The following is a 19,914-nucleotide window of genomic DNA, read 5'->3' on the forward strand; positions in this document are numbered from 1 at the left end:
GGCGCCACGCCCTGTTTTTATTTTTGACGTGTTGCACATCTAGTCCAGCCACTTTATCTCACTAATAATGAAAAAAATCCCCAATTTTATCCATTTCATTATATAATTCAATATCTTTTCAATGAATGATGTTTCTGCTCTCTGGCATATTTATAATTGGCTTTCATATTTGGTTTCTGATCATACATATTTGCTGTTGTAGCAATACTGACATCACGTAAAATTATTTCACTATTACTATTTCACTGATCTAAAATAACCCATGCAAGATAAATATGCATTCAGTAATATTATCGATTTAACTGGACTGATGCTCACTGATCACTTGAACGAGCGTCAAAACACAATCAAACGGCTTGTTTCAAACTCTGTAATGTCTCGAAGAGCTAATGTGCAACTCCTACAAAAATAAATAAGACAAAACACAGAATCCTGTGACTCCCAGGAGCCTCAGCCGTGTAAAAACGGCTTTTTAGACGTGGAAATGAGCGGCTGGGCACGTGAACAGACCCGAGGCGAACAGACGAGCGATGGAGGGTTAATAGAAGGCTAATGACTGTGGAGGAGAGAGCTGGAGAAACACTTCAGAGCATGATAGGTGTCAAACAGCCAATCACACGCCTCTCTGTCTCCGTTTTACTCAGTCTCTTCCTCCTACACACATTCTCTGGCTTTCATCATTTACAACTGCTGCTCTTCTCGTCTCGGTCTCACTAATTTGATCATCATCATCTTCGTTCTATCAGTGCCGTCTGTCTCCTGAGAGTTTGTCTCTGATGCTAAACAGAAATGTTCCCAAACAAGAGTGTAGAACACACCACAAAATCAGTGCATTAGGCTTTAAAGACAATATAATATCAAATGTTACTTTCTTAAAGGTGATGTGTGAGTTTTTTTTAACTGAATACCTTCTTGTGTTCCAGCTTAATGTGCAGAGGGAAAAAATGTGTAACACTGATTTTAAAACATTGATTTGTTTGTTTGACAGCTGATTCAACCAATGGTAAGAGTTTGGGGGCAGGACTATCAGTTTGACTGGCAGAAGGGATGTTCAGGTAACTAGTTTTAAAGTAAGCCACATTATTTATTTTAAAGTGGCCATATTGTCTTGATTATGTTTTTGGGCTCTACTAGAACAAATTTTCATGCTTGAATGATCAAAAAAAACAACATTATTTTTTCCCATATTTGACATTGTTGCAGCTCCTCTCTCCCCAGTCTGTCAGTAATGCTCTGTTTAGTTCCTGTCTCTATGAAGCCCCTCCTTCTGAAAAGCACATTGTGCTCTGATTGGTCGGCTGGGCTAGTGTGTTGTGATTGGTCAAGCGCTTTGAGTGTGTTTGGGAAATGTCCCGCCCCTTACCATAACCGTGAGTTTCTACACACTACTAACAACTTCCCTTTATTTTGAGTATTCCTTGGGCAGGAATTATTTAAATGAGGAATATTGTGACGTGTTTGTTCCCAGAAGAAAACTCAAGTCTACAATGGAGGCGTTTCAGGGAGTTCAGAAACAGTGCGCACTGATATAGAGAATAACTCCTGCTGGAGGGACTTTGTGCTTTAGAACTTTGCAGAGCTTTTTCATGCTCAAACAGCAACATTAAAGACAGTTGAACATGTAAAAAAGCAAAATATGTCCTTTGTAAATGAATGCCACTTCATGCAGTCTTAAAAATCTCATGGCTAATTACCCAAAGTAATTAAACTGTATAAGACTCAGACAACTTTAATCAGCAGAGCTCACGCTCTCAGGTGAAAACACTGAGTGACAAACAGCCGCCCATGACTCCTGCTGGATGTTTGTTGTCTCTTGTGTCCCTCACTGGGATCCGTAGCATGAAGGTTCGGCCCATCCATATGCTGGCCCTGCCACGCTGGGCTCATTAGCACAGGGGATAATTAAACACACAGCTGTTAATGAGCAGCAGGAGACGACACACACATACACACACAAACACAGACAGACGAAATGACTGTCACTCCAGTGTGTGTTTATGGAAGCGCTTTATATTAATGCAGTTTTTTAAAGATTTTAATAAAGAACTTCCCCAGGGAGACTGATAAAGTACACCTGTCTGTCTCGTATCTGAATCTCAAGATGCAGCCACAAACAAACCCAAGGAGAAATATGAATTCAACAGCAAGGACAACATGATGTTGATACAGAAAGTGGGCTGCCTGTGTCTGGACTTCAAATATGCAATTAAAAATTATAAAGTGGTTTGATGGTTTCAGGTATGGTTTTAGTCATTTAATCATTCTGTTGATGAAAATTTCCCTTACTTTGGTCAATATTTTGCCATGCCAAAAAACAAACAAACAAACAAACAAACAAACAAACAAACAAACAAACAAACAAACAAACAAACAAACAAACGTTTGTGTTCTGTAAGATTTTTTTGCTCCTAAAAGAAGTTTCTTTTGCTTACCAAGGCGGCATGTATTTGATCAAAGATATAGTAAAAACTATTATGAAATATTACAATTTAAAAGAACTGTTTTCTATGTGAATATATTTTACATTTTAATTTATTCCTGTAATGCAAAGCTAAATTTTCAGCATCATTACTCCAGTCTTCAGTGTCACATGATCCTTCAGAGATCATTCTAACATGCTGAATTGCTGCTCAAGAAACATTTCTTATTATTATCAATGTTGAAAACCGTTTTTGTGGAAACAATATTTTTTCTAGAATTCTTTGATGAATAGAAAGTTCAAAGAACAGCATTTATTTGAAATAGATATATTCTGTAACATTATAAATGTCTTTACTATCAATTACTTTTGATCAATTTAATGCGTCCTTAAGGAATAAAAGTATTAATTTCTCTCCAAAAAATCTTTTGAACAGTATCTAAATATATTTAATGATCATCAAAGTGTACTTCGTCTAGATTTTGGTGTTTTCAAAATACAAATAGTTTGGAAATGGGTCAACTAAAAATAATCTAAAACTAAAAACAACAACATGAATGTTTATTTCGTCTACGCTGTTATGCTTATGAAATCAAAAATCAAATGTATTTTTTAACTAATATTTTTAATCAATTTTGTTGACAAGATGGCTGGTTTAGCTGGTCTCCCAGCCTGACAAGTGTACAAAACCTCTCTAAAACCTGTAAACCAGACCAGACTGACCAGCAGAAGACCAGCAAACCACCTTCAGCTGTTTAAGCTGATAAATCTTTTTATTCACTATACACAGAAAAACATTCATTCATTCCAGTTTCTTCACCTTACCTTAAGAAACTTGTAGAGAAGGAAAGTAAACCAGTTTGTTAGCATCTTCTCAGCCACAGATTCAGTCCTGAGGGGGAAACAGAGTAAAAAATAAATGTCAAGGATTTATTTACTTGGGTGTCGGAGTCCCTCAGGGAACCTTTAAGAGCAGAGCGAGATGCTTTGAAGGCTTCTTCATTTCCCAATTTCCCAAGTCTCACAACAAGAAAAACAGCCATTCTGATAACCAACATCTTTTGGGGGGGGGGGGGATGTTGTATTAAACTCCCATTTGACATCAAAGTGCCGCGGCCGAATTATTCCACCAGCGGCGGTGAACGCAGCTCCGGGAAAAACCTTCAAAGGACCTGAGCGCAAAGCACACACGCTAATAATTTAGCATTAATAACAAACCAAAGCACTGCTCTCTTCCCTCGCAAAGCAAACCACTAAACTTCATTAAGAAAACACCAATTAAAAACATTCTCTATCTTCTGTCATTAAACAGAAACCTGGCGCACAATAACAACCATCCGAAAAAGTCCCTCGGAATGAGGCTAATTACACGGCTTGGTAATTAACGGACCTTATTAGCGCTAATCTGCTCACGGCGTGCGAGAGGAGGCGTAGACGAGGAATCTGGTGAAATATGTTTGTTTTTACCATCTCTGTTGATTTATTCGCCCGTTCTGATGCCAAGACAGATGCAGAGGAGAATGATAAGGCACGAGAGCTCAACGTGAAACACAGACTGTGAGGAGTTATTAAAAAAACTGAGAATATTGTGCTGGAAATGTTCCTGGAGGGGTGAAAGATTGAGGTTTGACTGCTCACATTTATTTGATCGTTAGGTTATGTTTGTCATGTCACAGAGAAGAGAAACTGAGAAGCTACAGTGGAACAAAATCACAAATGAAGCCAAATCAGACGAGAGATCAGTAGGCCTACAGTCGATTTAAAACAGACAGAATGATCAATTCGGACAGTTTCAATGTCGATAGTGAGATTGTTGCCGCACATGAATATGGCTTAGGTATGAATCTCAAAACATGTCACGAACATGACCTGGTCATAATTTACTTTTCCAATAATAATAATAATAATAATAATAATAATAATAATAATAATAATAAATGGGTTAAGCTAAATAAATAAACAATTAATAATAATAATAAATGGTTAAGTAAAATAAATAATAATAGTAAATGGGTTAAGCTAAATAAATAAATAATTATAAATGCTAAGCGTAATGAATAATAATAATAATAATAATAATAATAATAATACAAGATTAAGTGAAATAATAAATGGGTTAAGTGAAATAAAATAACTATAATAATCAAATGGTTAAGCTAAATAAATAAACTATATATATATATATATAATAATAAAATATATAATAAAATAAAATTTATTTAAAAGATTATATTTTGTTAAAAGAAAATAGAGCCTATTAAGAACCACTATAGTGATAAGAAGAATAAGAATTACTGTATGTAATAAGAATTACTACAGTGACAGTATTTTCAAGACAATTAAACTAATTCTCACTTACTGTAATGGCATCGATGCATTAAAATAGCATTTGTTGTATATTTTTGTAAATTAACTGATTAAACAAACCACCAGTATGAAAATTGCTTAATTGTCATACAAATAATGTTACAATGCGGAAGAATCTTAATGGTCCTAAAACAGGTTTCATTTTTTTTATGCAAAATATTATTTTTTTACTTTTAATTTTGGAGAAAACGTCTATGGTAAATAAAGGCAAAGTGAAGGACATGAGATTGGTATTTGTGTTACTGATATAAGACTGACATACACCATGTCTATTTTCTAGACTAAAGTCATAAACTCCTCTGACTCTCCCGCTCAATCTCTCATCACATCTCTTCAGCCCTTGTCATGTCTCCTCCAGGAGCTTCATCTCCCGCAGTGCTCCTCCCTCACGCTCGTTCTCCGCAGGGAACGTGTGTGTTCAGGTGTGTAATATCATCTGACAGAAACAGAGGGATGAACCGCAGACGGCCGCAAAAGGGCAAAATGAGGAAACGGGGGGATGGAGAGCGAATGAGTGATGGGAAGGAAAATGTGACCTCTAGAAGTCAAACTCACGATGTCCATTAACACTGTGTCCTAACCAGGTGCGACATGGGAACTTGAACATCAAGTAAGATGTCGTACCTTCGCAGCAGGAGTTTGGGGTGGTTCTTGCTCTCCAGGTTCTTGTCGATGAGGTCAGACAGCAGCTGTTTCAGGACGCCGGTGGCGTACTCCATCTCGCCCTGCAAGGCGCTCATGATGAGAGACGCCACGTTCCCTCGGTCACGCATGGAGAATGAGCGCTGAGCCTCTAACGTCCGGATAAACGTCAGCAGGAAGTGTTTCTTATTCAAGAGCTGCCCGAACAGAGTCAAAGCCTTCTCCACATTCGCTGGCACCTGAGAGACAGAGACGAGAAACGCTTCAAACAACTGCTACAGATCACATGAAAACATCAAGTCAAGACACACAGATTGTTTCAAAGCAGCTTCACGGTAATAAACAGGAAAATAACAGGGTTAACGTTGCAAAATACATCAAATATGAAACAAATTCATTTCAGCTGTAAAGCTGTTCTGCAGAAGACAACAGTGTCATTATTCAGCTCAATTCAGTTCAGTGTTGATTGAAGTCAGTTCAATAACTGTGCATAAAAAAATAATAATAATAGTAATAAATGGGTTAGGATAAATAAAATAATAAAATAAATAATAATAACAACCATAATAAGTGTATAAATAAAATAAAACATAATAAAAGGCAAAAATGCCAAAGATATATAATTATAAAACAAACTCAAATTCAGCTGCTTAACAGAAGGCAACAGTGTCATTATTCAGCTCAATACCATTCAGTTTTCTTCTCATTCAGTAGTGTCAAATCGATATTATTACTGAATGTGTCTTTCAAACTCCAACTAAGCAAGCCAAAAGAAATAGTGGAAAGAAACCCAAACTCCATCAGGTGACAGTAGTGCAGAAGAAACCAGGTTTAGTCCGGGGTTAGTTCTAAATATATACCTCCATCTCCTTCAACACCGGATGGTCCTCTATTCCAGGGAAAAGCACTCTCATGGCATAAGTGCGGTAATCCAGGAACGGAATTCCAGCTCCATCCAGATCCTGAGTCAACTCATGGATATCAGTCTGCAGCTCCGCAAACGCTGGAAACAGAGTCAAAGAAACTGTGAATCTCGGTGTCAGGCAAATAATTCAACCCAAGTAGAAGAAAAAGTGTTTCTTGAATTTTGATCATATATTCAGTCAGTCAGAAGTACTGTTTATTAGAGGCGTTTACTAAGTCAAGCATCACTAATACTAATGCTGATAGAGATGTGCTCCAAGAATACCCAAGAAACCCCTTAGCAGCACACCAGAAAACACTCTAGCAACCACAAAGCAACATGCTTAAACACGATTTCCTTCCCAAACTTCCGATCCAGTCTTCTGCACCTGTCACTCGCCTAATCAATCTGGATGTTGTGGTTATTTATTGCCTCTTTTTATTCATCCTGGAGGACGTCTCATCACTTATCAGTGACCTGTCACTCTCACCTCCTGCTATCCATCTCTTTTATCCTCTCTTCCCTGTCTTCATCCCTCTCTCCATGTCTGGAGACAGACAAGGTCGTCACCTCGGGCCCGACAGAGACAGATAATGGGCGACTCGTCTCACGCCCTTGTGACCGCGGCGGGAATGAGACGGGTGTTCAGTGCGCGTGTGTGTATGATAAATGATGTGTGCATCATGAGGTCATCGCTAACAGGAGACCAGAGAAAATAAAGCCAATCAGAGAGAGAGAGACAGCGAAAAGAAAATGGAGAATGATAAAATTAAACTAGGAAAACCACTTGAAAAAGATTGAAGGTGAGTGATGAGATGGAAAGAACAAACAAATTAACAAAAGAGAACAAGAGGACGGATAACAAACAAACAAAGAATGAAAAAAGAGCCAAAGAAAACATGAAAGAAATTGTGAAAGGAAGAACAGAAGAAAGAAAGACAGATAGAAAGAAAGCACAAAGAAAACACAAAAGAAAGTGTAAAAGCATGAAAAAGCATTAAAAGCATGAAAAGTACAAAAGCATGAAAAAACAAAAGAAAATGAAAAAAGAAAGAAAAGAAAGAAGGAGCAAAAGGAAAGAATGAGTGAAAGCACAAAAAAGAAAGTACAAAAGAACAAAACAAATAGTGAAAGAAAGCATGAAAAAACACAAAAAGTATGAAAAAGTGTAAAAGCAGGAAAGAAAGCGCAAATGAGTGAAAGAGTGTAAAAATGTGTGAAAGCATGAAAGAAAGAGCAAAAGAAGAGTGAAAGATAGCATAAAGCATTACAGAAAGAGTGAAAGAAAAAACACAAAAGAAAGAAAAGGCAACAGAAAAAAAAAAGAGCAAAAGAAAGAATGAAATGACGGCTGTTTTACCCTCTTTGCACTCCAGGGCGACTCTGGACTCCAGGTTGTGCATCTGTAGCTGCAGTCGTTTGAGCGTTCGATCTGCGTCACGGGATTTGCGCTTGTAGGCGATGAGGATGATGATGATGACAAGGAGAAGAAGTCCTCCTCCTCCCCCGATCCCGATGATGGCAGGAAGTGTCAGCAGGCTGTCGGAGTAGATCTGCAGAGTTCCTGGAGAGTAGCGGAAACCTCCGGCCAGGACCTGCGCAACACACACACACACACACACACACACACACGCTGAGCACGTCACATGATGACTGACAGGTGTCAAAGCTGGCACTGCCCGGAAAACAGCAATTTTCTTTTTCTTATGTAATAATATTGTTTGATAAAATGTCCACAAAGAGTAGTTATTGACTAAATGGCAAAAACAGTTCAGAAATCATGAGTGCATGAACATATGACTGTTCAACACTATTCCTCGTATCATATGCAAAAAAGACATCCAATCATGAAAGTGGTAATTTACATATGAAAGTATAGCCTGTTTAAAGTCGTCATGAAAGGGGAAGATTCGATAGTCTTTTCTTCCCTATCATGACATATATTTAAGTGAAACAGCTTCAGGAACAAGAACAAATGTAGGGCGGGGCTTGATTTTGTCCATGGGGAATTGATTGGATGGTTGTGGTTTGCTATTGGTGGATCTCATGTGAGTGACAGGTTGCCCCGCCCTCGTCATCAGAGAAGAGAAGTCACAGCAAGAGGGAGGGAAGTTATTCTGATTTGAGATAACAAGGCACATGAATTCAAATCATGATTTCATGGTGACTTTAATTGTAAACATCAGAGAGAAAGTAGGAAAATGGTCATGAAAAACTAATCTATGATTGTTTTTGGTGAAAGTAAACAAGACTTTCATTATAAGCAGACTTCAGGGAAAAATATAGCGTAAAATGAGCTCCTAAAACATTTGTGACTATGTTCTATCGCACAATCCCTTTGTAAACGCATATCACAGCACCACATAATATAATTCCTCATTGCTCAAATAAAGCTGCATCTTTTAGAGGGTCTTAATAATGTAGATCACACTAGATCACACTTAACCGGGTTTAAGGAGGCTAATGGGGTCAAACAAGCTGAGTAAACCGAGATACTGCGCTAAACGGCGGGCTCTCGTTTTCACACAGCTTCGATATGGGTCATAATATATAGGTCGAGGACAAACATGTGGGTCAAAGCGCCTCTGTCGTTCTCCCTTCAGGCTCGTCTCACACAGAAAGAGAGCAGACAGCTTGGGAAAAAACATTGGAGTGATGTTTTAATAACTCTGCCATACAAAATATAATTTAAAGCACCTGTTCAGCAAATAAAGACAGCTATTTAAAGATGAAACTGACTACATGTAAATACAGATCTGCTTCTCAGATTCTTTGCAAACTCAGTGTAAATAAATACAACCCAAAACCCCCAGAGAGCAACGACAGAAACTCTCATCAGTAATCTGATGCTGAGAAACATGGACTGAAACACAGAAGAAAAAAGATGAATGAGAGGAAGAGCCACAAATGATGGTGTGATAGTCGTGGGAAAGAGCAGAGTGCTGTAAGACAGAAGAAGAGAAGAGAATCATCACATCTGTATTGAAATGCACAATGCTGACACACTTACGGTGACTTTATGTTGGCCGGTGAGGTCTGGCCATTCACACAGCAGCTGCGTATCTGACACCGTTAACACACATGGTTTGTCACTAATCAGAACGGTGTAGTTCAACCTGTAGTTACCAGCAGCCGAAGGAATCAGATTCTTGCCCTGAAACAAACACACATACAGACCTTTATTTTTATCATATTATCATATACAGAAGATCATCCTAAAATACTCAACTCATAAGTTATGCTTTTGAATCACTGAAACTCAAATAATTAAAAGTGAAGTATGTAAGATTTTTTAATGCTAAAATACAGTAGCCATTCTATTAACCCAGTTTATTGTTCAGTGAGCATTATTTGTATGCCATTCATGGGTTTATCTTCCCCAAGTGTAAAAATTGAGCTTCAGACACCATCAAAACTGACAGTAGTCTGCCTCGATTTGTTAATCTCTTTCCAGCTCAACATATAGCGTGAGTTTGGGGCATGGCTACTGTAGCAGGTGGAGGGTTTGGGGCATGGCTACTGTAGCAGGTGGAGAGTTTGGGGCGTGGCTACTGTAGCAGGTGGAGGGTTTGGGGTGTGGCTACTGTAGCAGGTAGAGAGTTTGGGGCATGGCTACTGCAGCAGGTGGAGAGTTTGGGGAGTGGCTATTGTAGCAGGTGGAGAGTTTGGGGCATGGCTACTGCAGCAGGTGGAGAGTTTGGGGAGTGGCTATTGTAGCAGGTGGAGAGTTTGGGGCATGGCTACTGCAGCAGATAGAGAGTTTGGGGAGTGGCTACTGTAGCAGGTGGAGAGTTTGGGGCATGGCTACTATAACAGGTGGAGAATTTGGGGTGTGGCTACTGTAGCAGGTGGAGGGTTTTGGGCATGGCTACTGTAGCGGGTGGAGAGTTTGGGGTGTGGCTACTGTAGCAGGTAGAGAGTTTGGGGAGTGGCTACTGTAGCAGGTGGAGAGTTTGGGGAGTGGCTACTGTAGCAGGTGGAGGTTTGGGGCGTGGCTACTGTAGCAGGTAGAGAGTTTGGGGAGTGGCTACTGTAGCAGGTAGAAAGTTTGGAGCATGGCTACTGTAGCAGGTGTAGAGTTTGGGGCATGGCAACTGTAGCAGGTGGAGGGTTTGGGGTATGTCAACTGTAGCAGGTGGAGGGTTTGGGGCATGGCTACTATAGCAGGTGGAGAGTTTGGGGTGTGGCTACTGTAGCAGGTGGAGGGTTTGGGTCATGGCTACTGTAAAAGGTGGAGAGTTTGGGGCGTGGTGGAGAGATCGGGGTGTGGCTACTGTAGCAGTTGGAGAGTTTGGGGCATGGCTACTATAACAGGTGGAGAGTTTGGGGTGTGGCTGCTGTAGCAGGTGGAGGGTTTTGGGCATGGCTACTGTAGCAGGTGTAGAGTTTGGGGCATGGCAACTGTAGCAGGTGGAGGGTTTGGGGTATGGCAACTGGAGCAGGTGGAGGGTTTGGGGCATGGCTACTATAGCAGGTGGAGAGTTTGGGGTGTGGCTACTGTAGCAGGTGGAGGGTTTGGGTCATGGCTACTGTAAAAGGTGGAGAGTTTGGGGCGTGGTGGAGAGATCGGGGTGTGGCTACTGTAGCAGTTGGAGAGTTTGGGGCATGGCTACTATAACAGGTGGAGAGTTTGGGGTGTGGCTACTGTAGCAGGTGGAGGGTTTTGGGCATGGCTACTGTAGCGGGTGGAGAGTTTGGGGCGTGGTGGAGAGATTGTTGCATGGCTACGGTAACAGGTGGAGAGTTTGGGGTGAGGTGGAGAGATCGGGGCATGGCTTCTGTAACAGGTGGAGAGTTTGGGGCATGGTTACTGAAGCAGGTGTAGAGTTTGAGGCGTGGCTACTGAAGCAGGTGTAGAGTTTGAGGCGTGGCTACTGTAGCAGGCAGAGAGTTTGGGGTGTGGCTACTGTAGCAGGTGGAGAGATTGGAGTGTGGCTACTGTAGTAAGTGGAGAGTTTGAGGCATGGCTACTATAGCAGGTGGAGAGTTTGGGGCATGGCTACTGTGGCAGGCGGAGATATTGGGGCATGGCTACTGTAGTAGGTGGAGAGTTTGGGGTGTGGCTACTGTGGCAGGTGGAGAGTTTGAGGCGAGGCTACTGTAGCTGGTGGAGAGATTAGGGTGTGGCTACTGAAGCAAGTTGAGAGTTTTGGGCATGGCTACTGTAGCAGGTGGAGAGTTTGGGGCGTGGCTAATGTAGCAGGCGAGCCAGACGATGTTTAGCCAGTGTGGGACAATGACTGATGCTTTACATGGGAAAAGACATTGAGCTTCCAGTAAGTGTACACCAAATTTCTCAGCATTTAGACCTTCAAAGATTAAACAGAAGCAAAATATGCTTTATTTTTATAATTCTGCTAGCTGCCACTAGTGTTGCAGAAATGACATACTTCACCTTTAAATCAGTCTGTATAATTGCAGATACAGAGCTGAAATGGTTTCTATGCACTTTAAACATTAAAATATGTTAGTAGAAACAGTTTGAGCACAATGCTTGTCCAATAAATCATTAAAGAGCCAGAATCTGAAGGGAAATCTAATCCTGTCAAAACTATAAAAAATATCTGAAATAAAGCTGAAATAAAATAAAATATAAATATTAGATGAAAAACTTAAAACTGAACATGATTAAAAATGTTGCCTGACATAAAATAAGTTTAAATTGCAGTACTAAAATGACTAAATCTGAACTAAAAATAAATTAAAGCTAAAAAGAAATATTTAAAAAAAGACAAAAGCACACATACAAATTATTAAAACTTAAATTAAAATAAATATAAAAATAAAAAGCTAAATCAAAATATTAATACTATAATATTATATAAATAACACTAAAATAATATTGTTGTGAACCAGGATGGTTAAATTCCTCATGATTTCCATACATCTGTGCAAACGATACATTCGCTCAAACTCATTTCCAACACACACTACCTCTCTCCGCCCAAGAGGCTTATGGGATGGCAAAACCCGGAGGCAGAAGCATGCATAAATATTTGCATGCTTCATTTAGAGACGTGTGATACTGAAAGACTCTATTTAACATGTAGACTCAACTCATACTACGCATTACCCAGAAGGTTTTGCATGTGAAATTGAATTGCGCAGATAATCCGATGCATGTAATTTTTCTGAAATTGTTTAACGCTGTGCATGAAGTGAGAGACAGGACCTCAACACCATAGCACCAGCATTTTAATGAACTGGATTTTTACATTTTCTGAAGTAAATGAGAGGTGTTGCCTGTGCAAAACCTGCTGGCTCAATAGCAGGGTTTGTGAGTGGTTGCCAGGGTGTTGCTAAGCAGTTTCTACCTCAGTTGGCTCAAGTCTGTAGAGTTTAACCATAATTAAAAAATAAAGAAATACAGTAAAACGGCTCCATCAAGTGCAATGAGATCTCCTCTCACACTCTTACCTTCAGTATCAGAGGAGAACCGGGTTTGAGTTCCTGCATTGACGGACCGAAGGGTTCAATCACAGGATCGGGATAGAAACTGAAGGTCTCGTTCACCACCAGGAGTGTCTGAACGTTATCCATTATGAATCCGATCTCATCCGGCCCGCTGCCCACCTCTGAGAAGCCTCTTTCAGAGCCGGCCACGGACGGCACCAGACACACCATCACGGTGTTATTCAGCACAGTGCAGTTCTGTGAGAGAGAGAAAGAGAGAAAACCATCACAGATTACTGAAGACACTAACACTGCTTAAGAGCCAATAAAATGAAGACACAGGAAGTAGAGAAGAGGAAAACAGCAGCGAGAGCCGTTCAGATGAGCAGGTCAAGGAGGAGGAAAGGTTATGGTAGCCCTGCGGGACTTTCTCTGGGCTTTATAGAGACATTTTATATTCTATATCCTGTCAGCCATTGACATTTTAAAGGTTAAACTGGGAAAAGGTGATTCAATGTCACACATACACAAAGAAAAACATGTGCAGGCACACAGGGCTTCGGTTGAACACACTTGTTTGTCTGTTCCTGCTGCTTTAGAGCTCAGAAGAGACAAAAAGCACCATAAAACTAGTTTATACAGTAAAGTTCACAAGTTTGAAATCAGTCTTTGTTTTTAAAAGAATGTTGCATTCATTTGATCAAAAATACATCAGTAATATATTTTTAAATATTATTACAATTGTTTTCTATGTGAATATATCTTAAAATCCTGTGATCAAAGCTGAATTTTCAGCATCATTATTCCAGTCTTCAATGCCACATGATCCTTCAGAAATCATCTAATATGCTGATTTGCATATTTCTTATTATTATTAAGCAGCTTAATATTTTTGTAGAAATACTGAAAACATTTTTGGGCAAACTGTTGCTAAACTTTTGGGTATAACTATAGAGAAAGGAAGGTGAAATAATAATGAATAGAATAAAATAACTATAAAGAATAACATGATGATAATTTCAGTCTGCAGCAGTGAATCTGTATGTTAAGACACTTACATTGAAGGAACTGATGCTGCCGTATTTGGCTCTCATCTTTGGCTCTCTGACGGTGGCGAGGTTGTTGCCGGTGACCGTTAACGGGGTTCCACCACTAACAGAGAAGGAAAACAACAGCGTAAACCTCAAGAAAACATGGATTTCCTCTTAACCATCCATCACCTTACACAACATTTTCATTTCCTCCTGAAGCCACTTTAGCCAGTGGAGACTTTGGCTGAATGACAATCTGAACACTTCTGTGCACTAAGAGAATGTACTGAACTGCTAAAGGTAAAGTATATCATTTTAAAAATGTAGTGCACTACCATTCAAAAGTTTGGGGTCAGTAAGATTTATTTTTCTGAAATAAATTGTTTTAATTAATCAAAGACACATTACTTTGATCAAAAGTGATGTTTATAATTTTACAAAAGTTCTTTTGAACTTTGTATTCATTAAAGAATGCTGCAAAAAAGGTTTCCACAAAAACAGCACAACTACAATGATAATAATAAGAAATGTTTCTTAAGCAGCAAATCAGCTTATTGGAATGATTTCTGAAGGATCATGTGACACTGAAGACTGAAGTAATTATGCTGCTTTAATATTTTGTTTTATTTTCATATTTAATTTTTCACAATATTGCTGTTTTTTTTTGTTTTTGTTTTTTACTGTTTTCAAACAAATAAATGCTGCTTTGGAGAGCAGAAGAGACTTTCAAAAACATTAAAAAAATCTTACCGACCCCAAACTTTTGAACAGTAGTGCATATTATGTTTGTAATTTCAAAATATTATTTTTTAATTTAAATGCACGTTTTTAAATTTGCATAGAAATATATAAATACCCATGTTAAGTAAGCATTACAGTCAGGATGCTGTTAAAAAGATCACATTTATTTAATATGTAATAAGAGAAACATAACAGTCACGTGAAGATGAAACAGCTGTTATTTGTGTGTGTGAATGGTGCTTTTGATTGCCGTAAAATAATTTCCACAATTTCAAGCACAAAAACTAACCAGGGTCTCTCTCCTCATGCTGGAGCATTAACCTATTTAACATGTCTCTCTCTTTCACAACTCTCTCTCTCTCTTCACTCATGTCTGTCTCTCCTTCTATCTCTCTCTCCTGTGGATGTGAAACGTTTTTTCACAGTTCAGTGCTGTTCAGGTCTGTTGGCAGCTTTTCTCTGTCATCACTTTCATGATGTGATGTTACTCAACCCTCCAGAGACAGAGCCGCAAACACGCTAAAGCACCTGCGATCGCCAATAGTGGACTTTTTTTATTTTCACAGAGAAACACTGTCATATAACTCATGGATTCAAACTTAAAGAAACACATCAGGATGTGTTAATGAGTCACACCTGGCGATGCTCCAGTCGGGCTCGAACTTCAGGATGGTGGGGTCGTCTGTGTAGTTGAACTTCACCTCCGGGTTTCTGAGCTCAGCAGCATTTATGTCCACCATCACCGGGGTCCCGCCTGTACCCAAACCCGCCGGAGTCACACACACGATCTCACGGGCGCTTCGCCTGTCAAACACACACAGCATGAGCAAAACCTCAAGATTTCCTTCTGTTAAAGGACTCATATCATGGAAAACCAGAAGTGCTTGGTCTTCAGGAGTAAGAGTTTGATGTCAAAAACTAGTACAAATGGAACTCAACACTGTAACACACTTTACATCACATCAGTTTGTTTCAAACATTTTGCAAGCATCTGCTTTTTTGTTATTAAATATTTTTTTATTTATTATTTAGTATTTTTTGCACATATATTTTATATACAACTGTATATGTATATATGTTGTAGTACATATTGTGCTAATTTATTTAATTTAAAAAATTGTAAGTATATCCTTTCTTATGTATTTTATATTTATTTTTATGTATTTTATGCACACGTACACATTATTCACAACTAAATTACAACTATGAGTAATGTAGAAAACATTATGCTAATTTAAAAAATTGTGTGATTTTAGTATTTTATACACATATATGGACATTTTACTAATCATGGACCTATATTTAAAAAACATAAAATGAAGCAAATGTATATAATTTGACTGGTTTAAATGCATTTTTCTTTCAGAATTAAATTTCAGAATAAGAACAGCAGCACAAACTCATTGACCTGAAGGTGTCTGAAGGAGAAGAGTGAAGTGGATCATATGTGTGACGACACGCTTTCATCAGGTTGCATCAAGTTTGGAGGTTCAAAGATCACTCAGAGCCAAGGCTCCGAACATGACAGACTTTAATCTGATCAAACGAACACATGCGTGTCTGACGGCGCGTTTAGTCATGTGACAGATAAGATGAGGAGATGAGATTCAGTCTGACGGTTTGTTCCCATGTTTGATCAAACATGCATGTGCGTGTCCTTGTGTCTGTGTGTGAAGTTGCTGTGTTGCCTAGGCAACTGTGTTCACAACACACACTGGTGAGACCTGCTGAGTTCTGGATGTATTTTGACAAGACTGTCGTCACATGAGTGGAGGGAGGGGCTCTGACAACACGAACCCATCAATCATTTCAGTTTGCTTTCAGACTTGACAAAGAGAAAAGAGTTGCTCTGAACACCTCTGCCAGTTCCTGTCTGATGACAATACTACTTTAAACTTACTGCATAATATATTTTCCCAGAGACAATAAAGTCATAAAAATGCATACATTAACCCATGTTTCACCCCTGCAATAATGTACTATGATAGCACCATAATTTAGCAGTTATCAGATGCTAAAGGTAATTTATATTTTATATTATATTTATTTATATTGTGAAATATTACAGTTTAAAATAATGGTTTTCTATTTTAAAATACTTTAAAATATAATTTATTACTGTGATGCAATGCTGAATTTATCAGCCATTCTAATATGCCGATTTATTATCAATGTTGGAAACAGTTGTGCTAATATTTTTTTAACTTGATGATACTTAAAGGATTCTGTGTTTTTTGATATTGTAAATTATTATAATACATTAAAAACCATGGAGAATAATGGTAAAATAGATGCATTATGCAAATAAGAAATTATACATTTAAAAGTTCTTAATTTTTTTAATAAATTTTTAAAAAATCTAAATGGTCTAATAAAAGTTTTTTTGTGCAAAAATGTAATATAAAATATATGTTTAAATATTTAAAAAGTATTACAATAAATTCGATCAAAAACATGGCAGTTATTTTACTATTGTTTATATACTATTATAGTATTTAGTAATATTTTGAATAAGCTTTTATTTTATATTTTCAGTTTTCATTTAAAGTTTAGTTTAGGATTTAGTAATTTTCTTATGTGCTTTTGACATTTTTTTTAAATATTTCTATTTAGCTTTAATTTATTTTTATTTCAGTTTCAATTTTAGTCATTTTAGACCTTCACCTTTTTTTTAATTTCATGTCCAAAGCAACAGTTCTAATTTTTGTTTATGTTTTTTTCCCTCCTAATATTTATATTTCATTTAATTCCAGCATTACTTTAATTAAAAAAATATTTTTAATAGCTTTAGTTCAAACTAAGAGACACATCAGAAAATGTAAAGCCTAACAAGTTAAAGCTTAAATAAAGTATGTCTGATGTTAAAATGGTGTTGAAAATGTTACAGTGTTGACTGACTGAAATGAAAGCACATTCAGAGAAGATGAACAGATGATCAGTACCTCTCGAAGCGGCAGGAGTTGAGTCCGATCTTGATGGAGACGGCGCTGCCCGCATTCAGATGGCTGCCGTGAATGGTGATTCTCGTTCCTCCGGAGATCGGACCGTATGACGGCAGCACACGCGTGAAGTACGGTGACTGGACATGAGTGTGTGAAATGAAATCACTTAAGTTGGAAAAAACCTTTTGAATTTCATACATTCAGTTTGCAATACTCCTAACACCCAACACTAGAGAAGCTGTTCTCGTCTGGTCTTATGTGTGACATCAATTTGTGAGCAGTTTCTTGACCAAATCTGTGTCAGCGTGACACTAAACTCACCACAAACGTGAAGGCTTTAGGAGACACGGCCCTGTACTCCGGCAGACAGTCTCGGACACACACTTCCACCTGAGCTTCCTGCACACGGTAACCTGTGGCATCGGCCAAACGACACACAATTCTGTAGAGAGAGAAAGAGAGAGACGAGGGTCTTAGACGGGTCTGGATCCGGCCGCTGGCACTCAGCAATAACTGAGTGGCCGAACATGAGACAGGCAAGTTACAGCACTGACTGCAGGCGCTACATGAACACACACCACTGTAATGAGATGCAGTAAAACCCTCGCTTGACTGTAAAACTGTACTCTCTGTGAGTAATGGTACGGACAGCAAACCCTCCCATCATGCCATCGGGAGGCTCGTCCTCCGTCTGCAGCGTGTTATTAACCGCCCTGTGTCTGTGTCGAGCATTTCTAGTGTCACGCAGCAGCCGATGCAGCTTACGGCGGATAAGAAAAGAGTTTTCTGTGTGTGCAATTAAACCCTGATGCTTGTTTATTTCCAGGAAGTATGTATTTCCAGGAAACTGTAAAGTCATTGTCACTCCATTTCAGCACCACGACTGAAAACAGTCTAAAAGACGCATTTGAAAGAGTTTAAGTTAGAAAGCGACTATACTTCTAAAAATCATTCTAAACGAAAAAGAATAGCAGAGTCCACACCTTTAACAGAACTATAACCATAACGGCACAGAGAAATTACATCATTGGAATCACTTTCAGAACAATTTTATCCAGCTGATGAACCATAAAAACACTGACAGCCATTCAGAATCCATGCTGCTTTAAAGAGCTCGAGCATTTAAAGCAGCAGCTGACAAAATTGCAGTGCACACTTAGAACAAACAGAATGATATCGTCCATTGGCGTGGACACTAATATAGATATCGTTAGTTATCGGTCACGGTGTGAACAGGCCTATTTATGGGTCATTGATGAGGTTTTTAAAAGTGTAAAAAAACATAATGGAGATATAATTAATTTTGAAGTTTTATTAAGTGTTAACAATGAGATTATGTGGTTTTTATGATCAATTAACACTGCTTTTGTCATTTTTTAGAAGATGGACAAAATTAGTCAACCAAAAAGTCAAAAAGTTTAACCAAAATTTCGGTTTTACCAAATGACACTTTTGGTTATACCGAATGACAATATTTTCAAACAATGCTAACAGGCTGATATCTAGCTAGCTAGCAAAAGGACAATCAAACATTTTATATTTAGTACACATTTTTAAAACTTTTTCCATGTTTCATAGCGGCTGTACCGAATGACCTTATGTTTCGGGACATGCGTATAAGCAAGTGAAAACATGAATTTTTCAAATAGTTAGTTACTTTGTTTCATGACTAAGTGGTCCTTTGCAGGTGTCTGAATGATGTCACATCCTGTCACATGATATTGACCGCATGACTTGATCCACAATGGTCCCTTTATATTGGTTAATCCGAATGACATCAATGAAATTCATTTTTCCGGACATTCTTTCTCATAAAGCAATGACTCTACACATAATTTTAATAACATTTTGCACTATGTTGATATATGATATTATAAAATCATGCCAGAATAAAAAAAAAAAATACATTCCTTTATTCCATTTTAACATATTTTAATCACAAATGAACTGTCTGTATTGGCCTTTGGATGGTTAAACCGAATGACCTTTTGACACTTCAAAATCTTTAAAATGCCTTTATATGTAGCAAAATATAATTAAAAATCTAGTTGTACTACCTTACATACTTTGGATGTCATATCTTTGTTTTTTATTATTATTAAGGCCTCTGGACAAAAAAAAAAAAAGACCCGTCACATCATTGACCCATATATAAACTAAAAAAATGGCTGATATTAAAATTTGATAATATTTTGTCTAAATAATTTAAAAAACTCGTTTTAAATGCTACAAGTGAATTTTAGCATCACAACATTATAATGTACAGTTTGAATAATGGATATTTATTTTGAGACTAAATCCGTTATTAAATTCGTGTTTTTAAAGATTAAGTTTTAGACGATGGAAAATGGAAAATTTATTTTACTCAACTTATTTTAAACTACTTACTTTACTATGTTACAACCTCTCATAAAAGTACAGCTCAAAGGGAAGGGAGATTACGTATTTTATTAACTTATTTTATTGTTACATATT

General features: G+C 38.1%; 1 protein-coding gene across 1 annotated transcript in view; it reads right to left on the bottom strand.

Annotated features, from left to right (window-relative positions):
• plxna1b (plexin A1b) overlaps nt 1-19,914 on the bottom strand; it is a 143,978-nt gene that overhangs the window by 13,274 nt on the left and 110,790 nt on the right. The window contains exons 14-23 of the mRNA XM_048200124.1: nt 17,761-17,881; nt 17,440-17,576; nt 15,134-15,301; nt 13,784-13,877; nt 12,750-12,983; nt 9,343-9,486; nt 7,693-7,927; nt 6,289-6,431; nt 5,411-5,667; nt 3,245-3,311 (exon numbers count right to left, since the gene is read on the bottom strand). Coding sequence (XP_048056081.1) covers nt 3,245-3,311; nt 5,411-5,667; nt 6,289-6,431; nt 7,693-7,927; nt 9,343-9,486; nt 12,750-12,983; nt 13,784-13,877; nt 15,134-15,301; nt 17,440-17,576; nt 17,761-17,881 — 1,600 coding nt within the window. The remainder of the gene's footprint in view (nt 1-3,244; nt 3,312-5,410; nt 5,668-6,288; nt 6,432-7,692; nt 7,928-9,342; nt 9,487-12,749; nt 12,984-13,783; nt 13,878-15,133; nt 15,302-17,439; nt 17,577-17,760; nt 17,882-19,914) is intronic.

Source organism: Megalobrama amblycephala, linkage group LG8 (assembly GCF_018812025.1).
Source record: "Megalobrama amblycephala isolate DHTTF-2021 linkage group LG8, ASM1881202v1, whole genome shotgun sequence".
Lineage (NCBI taxonomy): Eukaryota > Metazoa > Chordata > Actinopteri > Cypriniformes > Xenocyprididae > Megalobrama > Megalobrama amblycephala.